At 38.5% G+C, this 6420-nt stretch overlaps 1 protein-coding gene across 1 annotated transcript in view; it reads left to right on the forward strand.

Moving 5' to 3' along the window:
- The first annotated feature begins 6320 nt into the window (after positions 1–6320).
- The window catches only part of NUP107 (nucleoporin 107), a 21950-nt gene continuing 21850 nt past the window's right edge, over positions 6321–6420 (forward strand). Inside the window, exon 1 of the mRNA XM_039704189.1 lies at positions 6321–6410. Within this exon, the coding sequence (XP_039560123.1) occupies positions 6403–6410 (8 nt within the window). The 5' untranslated portion in view covers positions 6321–6402. The remainder of the gene's footprint in view (positions 6411–6420) is intronic.

Below are 6420 nucleotides of genomic sequence, written 5' to 3' on the forward strand. Positions count from 1 at the left end.
TTCTTCTAATAGTATCCCATGTGTTAGCGTGAATGAATTTCTGACTGAATGAAATTCCATTTATTTCTGGACTTGGAATATGCTAAGCTCTAACAAAAGGAAACATCTAAGAGAAAAATATCTGTCTTCAAAGGTTACACTATCAATGGCTGTTTTGGAAACTTGAAAATATGTTGCCTGTTATTTTCCTTCTTTCCCAGGAGAATTAATTGTTAAAATTTACTTAGTCCAGCAAAAAAAAAAAAAATATTTTTCTGCATGATATCTGCATGAACCAAACCTTGTTTTATTTAAAGGAAATCTGCAGAAGAGCATTATTGCAGTATGAAGTGTAGAATTCTGTCAACTTGAAATACCTGTTAATAGTGTTGGACTGAGAAGTGGAATGAATGGACTGTAGATGATTTCCTGATCTTGGCCATGCTGCTGGAAATTAATGTCACACCCAAATCCTTGGTACCTCCTGTTTCTCTGGCACAGAATTATCAGAGAGCTTGTTCTAATTCATTTCTGCAAATTCAATCAGATTAGGTTAGCTAATACTGGTAAGCTTTGAGATAGTTTATGTTGCCCAAAGTGAATTAAGAAGACCAGCTGATCCTTCCTGCTGGTAGTTTTATCAGTCATCACCATTGTTTAATGTAGGTAATATACTTCTACTGTGCAGAGACAGATTTAAGACTGAAATTCCTTTTCATTTATCATTAGAAATCTTAAGATGTGATTATCCCCCGCCTGCTTGGTCCCCAGAGTAAAGGAGGCTGGAGCACTAGATGCCCTAGTTCTTTTTTCATGAGGTACCTACCTTCTTTGGTGAGCTAATGGGAATTTTTCATCCCTTCATTTCCAACCTCTGCTTTTTCAGGGCTTGTAACACTTTTATGTCCTGGCTGTCCTTTTATTGGTCTTTTTAATGTGTTTCTTTTCCAGGCAGCTGTACAGATGGCATTGGGTGGGAGTAAGAGATAATTCTTTTGAGATCATCATAGAAAGGGCCTTGGTCTGGTCTTGGTGTCCAGCCAAAGAATACTATTACAAGGAAAATCAGGCTTTGTCCTGAAAAGCTCTGTACTGAAGTATTCTTGGTTCTCTTCTTCAGCATTAGAGGTATTCAGTTGGATCAAACCCTTAAGGAAGTAAAATTTTCAGAATCCTAGGCTTTAACATCTAAAGATTGTGCTAAAGAAGGGAAATATGTTCCCCCCTGCCCTGTATTTAGAACTTATGTCAGATGTGTCAAGGCAGCACACTGTAACCCAGGTAACACCTAAACCCCAGTATTCTTGAAAATTTAGGCAAGCTTCCAGAGAGCAGTGTCCCAGTTGTTAAAGGGAAGATGCTTGGCAAAACGTTGCTAATGAAGTTATGAAGTTAAAGAAAAACACATTAGAATTCTCTTCATGTCTAAATAATTGTGATGTGAAAAGCTGTTCCCACTGAGGAAGTGAGCACCCAGTTCCCCATGGGAATTGGAACAATGTAAGCAGTTACCAATTGTAGAAAAGAGTCCTGTCTGCTGACATTTTTGAGCAAATTGTTACGTATCTTCAAGAAAATTCCATTGTGTACCAATGCTTAAGAATTTCACACTACTTGTACAGAAACTGAACACTTCTCCTAAAGCTTTGGATGAAAACATACATAACTTACATTTTGAGAATTAATGCAGGCATTTTTGCAAATTTGGTGTTAATACACATGTGTAACTGCTTGTAAAGTTAGCTTATGCTTACAGTGCACACTGCTTTTTTTCCTCTCTAATCTGAAACTGATATATGTCAGTATTTAAAGTCTGAGCCTTCTATGGAAAAAGTATTTATGTCCTGAAATACAGAAGTATTATTTAAGGGAATTGCACTCTTCATATTAGGACTCTCTCCTTGCAATATAAATTTCTCTTGTATCTTACCTTATCCTAGTGCCCTTTTTCATTCTCAAAGTATTTTGTGAAATGAATGTTACCTGCCTAATTTACAAGACTATTTTGAGGCATTGCAAGATGCTTTCAGGTGTCCAAATGAATTAAGTGTAAGCTCAAACTACTACTGCTTTCCTGCATAAGAGACTTAAATTCTTGAAAAGTATTGTGGAGTTAGATATTACAGTTCTTTCATAAGACATACAGATTCTGTGGTGCTAGAAATGAAAGGTGGCAGGAGTTTGAAATTGGGATTAAAATTTTTAAGTCAAATTGTAGTTCTCTTATGGGTCAACAGTAAAAATGAGAATTTTTCTTCTTTTAAAATGATGTCAACAAACTGGATGAATCAAATATAATGCATTTTTTTGCCAAGTTTTCTAATCTTTGCCAGTTTGGAAAGGAGCCGAGTTGGGAAGAAGTTTGGCCACAATACTGTACTAGTTCTAGACAGACTTCAGTTTAGACATATCAGCAGTATAAAGTTATACTAGATGTAAATGGTCAAAAATTTCTAAGTACAGCTACATAGCACTTTTTAAATTGTAATCTGATTATACAGCCAAGTGTAGACAAAAAGCTTTTTTGTTCAATTTTATACTGCTGTCCCAACAGCATTAGGCTATATTTCAGTTTATTGCTTTTATTTTGCCTGTGTGTGGGGAGGAGAATAAAGACAAATAAAAAGTTTATTAAGTATATAACAAAATGCAGTCGTAAGTTGTTCTCTAAGGTAGCATTAGAGTATTGGAGTTATTAAACTAGGTTTTTATTTCTAAATCTCAAGCATGTTATGCTTTTCTTTCAGAAGCTTATGCACAATTTGAAGATTTCTAAAACCTCATCTACTATTTCCATTTTATAAAGTAAACTCTGGAATGATACTTATATTTGTGGAAAATTTTACATTCTGAGTCTTGAACTAAAAGACAAGCAAAGTTGTTTTGTAGTCTTGATTTTGTTCACAGTATTTCAATATCTGGGCTTCAAACAACATGTAAATGTGGATTTTGCTGTTTTCTGTGTTTGGGGCTTTTGGGGGGGGTTATTTGTTTGTTTGTTTTAAATAACCTCCAAAACCATTTATTTTCAGAAATTTGAGTCATCAAGCAGAGAGTGACTTCCTGTTTTCAAAGAGTTGTTCTTTAGGGAGAGATTTGTGAATCGATAAAAGAATTGTCTTTGCACTTCCACCGTACTCACTTCAGTCTCAAGAGATCCTAGTTCTGCTAAACAACAAACACTACAGCTACATTGTTTTAAGAAAGTTTACTACCACCAGGATTTTTTTTCTTTGAAGTTATGACTGGGGAGAACTTCATTTGAGAATCATTGTCATTTCTAATTAATTAATGTAATGTCTTTTGTTTACCGTGAACTTGGAGGCATGGGCCATTTCTGCAGTCTTGAATACTGAGTGAAATCCTAGTGGATGTTACAGTTCCTTCTTTTGTCAGTATACTTTACCTTTTCATACCAATGTGGCATTTTAATCTTCCAAATCTAGTAGGGAGGGCTCCATAGCTTCACTCCCATACTAAGTACAAAAAAATCTCTACATGTGAAATTCCAGCTCTCATCAACTGGGTTTACTGTTTGTAATGCACCCAATAGCAACAAAGACCCTTGGCAGTACTGTCATGACTTTCAGACACAAATAAAATGAGCTACAAATTTGTCTCTTTCTTTTTCCTGTTTAATAAAACAAATGGTTTTAGCTGAGTTGCCTCAATAGAAAGAGCATGAGAATCAATTTGTTTTGGTAAGAACCTTAGCAAACATTTTGAGAGTCAACATGTATTTAAATACTAAGCAATCACACAAACGCTGTACTTAAACTCGTGACATTGGTTTCTAAAAAGTTTCCATGTATTTATATAAAAAACCTAAAATTTACATACTTCCAGGAATGTGTTTCAGCTAAGAAAACATGGGCTAAAACATGAACTTTTTGCTTCTCCTATGTAAAGGCAAGGTATAGTTTAGTTTCCAGTTTCCTTTGTACTGAGTGTAGTGCTGCTGTCACATATTGCACTTGAACTTTGTTGAGCTCTTGCTTTTGGTAATTCTCCCATGCATTTAAATAAAAAACCTAAAATCTACATACTTCCAGGAATGTGTTTCAGCTAAGAAAACATGGGCTAAAACATGAACTTTTTGCTTCTCCTATGTAAAGGCAAGGTATAGTTTAGTTTCCAGTTTCCTTTGTACTGAGTGTAGTTGTGCTGCTGTCACATATTGTACTTGAACTTTGTTGAGCTCTTGCTTTTGGTAATTCTGAATTAACAATTTTGTATATGCAGATGGCATGTATGCAGCTTAGCAGGGCATTAAAAAAATTATTTAATTTATGAGCTGTCTTAAAAAATATTTTGTAAAGGGTAATTGGAGTTTTAAGTTAGTTTACTTTAAAGTTTAGGATATACTAGATCAAAATTAACCTACTGTATCCCGTAGGCTCTGTTAACTTTGCAGAAAGGTTCCTCTGCTTCCTAGTGCCTTAGGCACTGGCAATAAATCCACCAGGTTTCGGTGCTAGTTGTGCTGGCTCCAGGGTCATCTTTGGGTGTCCCGTCTGTAAGTAACGAGCATTGCTACCTGCCTTGATATTATGTTAACAGCTGGAGTTAAGATCAGTGTAGCAGATCCAAATATGTGAAACTTCAGGACAGATTTAAGAATTTTAATGATAAATTTGGAGTCCTTTATATCACTGACTAAAAAAAATGCATTTTCTTCTGCTTCTTGGAAGCATAAGATACTTTAATGAGATTTTCAGTTATTTTTTTCTTCTTCATTTCCCCCCCATTTCTGTCTTGGTAGCTAAATATTAAATGGGATGCCAGTCGAAAAGTACTGAAACACACCTCCAGTTTTTCATCCAGTTCCCCCTGGAGCCTCTAAGGTGTTTCCCCAGTCTGCACTTAGGAGAGGCTGTACATTCTAAGGCCCCAATCGTTCAGATACTTGTACAGGTTTGTTTGGTTGCTTTTTTTTTTTTTACATTCTAAGGCCCCAATCGCTCAGATACTTTTACAGGTTTGTTTGGTTGGGTTTTTTTTTTTTTTCTTGAAGTATGCATCCTGCCCTCTTAATTTCTCTTCAAACTTATTTCCTTTGCTTTGTTCTCATCTGTCATTGCTTTGAATAAACTTGAGACAGCACACAAAGGAAGCATCTGCTCTGTCATCATTACATTTCTCACTTGTTTACTCTCTGCCCCGAGGCAGGGCTAGCCTGAGGGTGTGAGCTGTTAGCAAAAGATTGAACCAGATACTGATTTGTGCATTACTCTGAATATCCCACTGCACTAGAGACGATAACGCTACACAGTTTCAGTAAGATATATTGAGAGGTAAATTCTATTAAATATATAGTACTGAACTAGGATGTAATAATTCCTTAAACACTCTTAGTTTTCTATCCTCCTCAAGGTTGTTGCCTTTGCTTGTGCTTTATTGATAGTCTTCAAGATAGACGGACAACCTTTTTTGTTTGGTTTTTGGTAGTTGGTTTTTGGGGTGTTTTTAATCCAAAAGTACATTTCCTGAGTGATTCATCTACTCTCCATAGGTCTGCTTGCTTGTGTTTCTGTATACCCAGTGTTCATCAGCTTTCTTCTTGCGAAGCCTTCTGAAGTTAGGCTCTCTGGCAGCTTCAGTGAAACCCTGTGCTTGGGCATCATGGTGTTTGATCAGTACCTCAAGCAAGCTGGAGGACTTCAGCCCATGTCTTACACTTCTGCTGCCTTTTGCAGCTGTTGTCAGGTGTATCCTTCTGTCTAATTTGCTTGAAGTACCCCATTGTAGCTAGAGCCCTAAAAATACCCAAGTACTTGCAAGTGTTTTTCAGAACTTGCCTGTCTACATGAAAAGATTCCGTTTGGACACTTTTCCTTGTCTTGGAGCGCAACTAAACGAACCACGGTCAGTTGCACAGTGGTAGAAGGTAGTAACAGTGTTATTCTGTAGGTAAAAAGTAGACCGAATTCATTTAGGGAAGGAAAGGGAGAATTTCATAATTCTGTCAGGTTTCTCCAACCTTGAAGGGTTTAGCGATCCTGTGCGGTGCTTGCTTTACCCTTTAATGTTGGTGCCAGTAGACAGAGTCACACCGGGAGAAAGGAGAAACAGGCGCGTTTGCAGCTGGTGAGAAACTCGTCACTGCAAGGGCCGGCACGGCGGCTGCTCCAGCCAAAGGATGAAACACTCGGGGCGGCTCATTAGCCCTTTTCTGTGCGCCGAGATAACCCCACAGCCCCTGACACTTTTACACTACGGGGTTTTTTAAGCTGTGACCCTCACCGCGGGTTGACAGAGGAGAGCGCCCTGCGGCCGCCCCGCGGCTCCCGCTCCTTCCCCAGGTCCTGCCGGGCGGGGCGCGGGGCAGCGCGGGCGGAAGGCGCCCGTGTCCTTCCGGGCCGCGGCCGGCGCTGGCGGCGGCGGGAAGGCTGAGCCGGGCCGAGCCGTGCCGGGTCAGCTGCCATGGACAGGTGAGGGCCG

The sequence above is a fragment of the Passer montanus genome, unplaced genomic scaffold (assembly GCF_014805655.1).
Source record: "Passer montanus isolate IOZ18808 unplaced genomic scaffold, ASM1480565v1 scaffold17, whole genome shotgun sequence".
In the NCBI taxonomy this organism is placed as follows: Eukaryota; Metazoa; Chordata; class Aves; order Passeriformes; family Passeridae; genus Passer; species Passer montanus.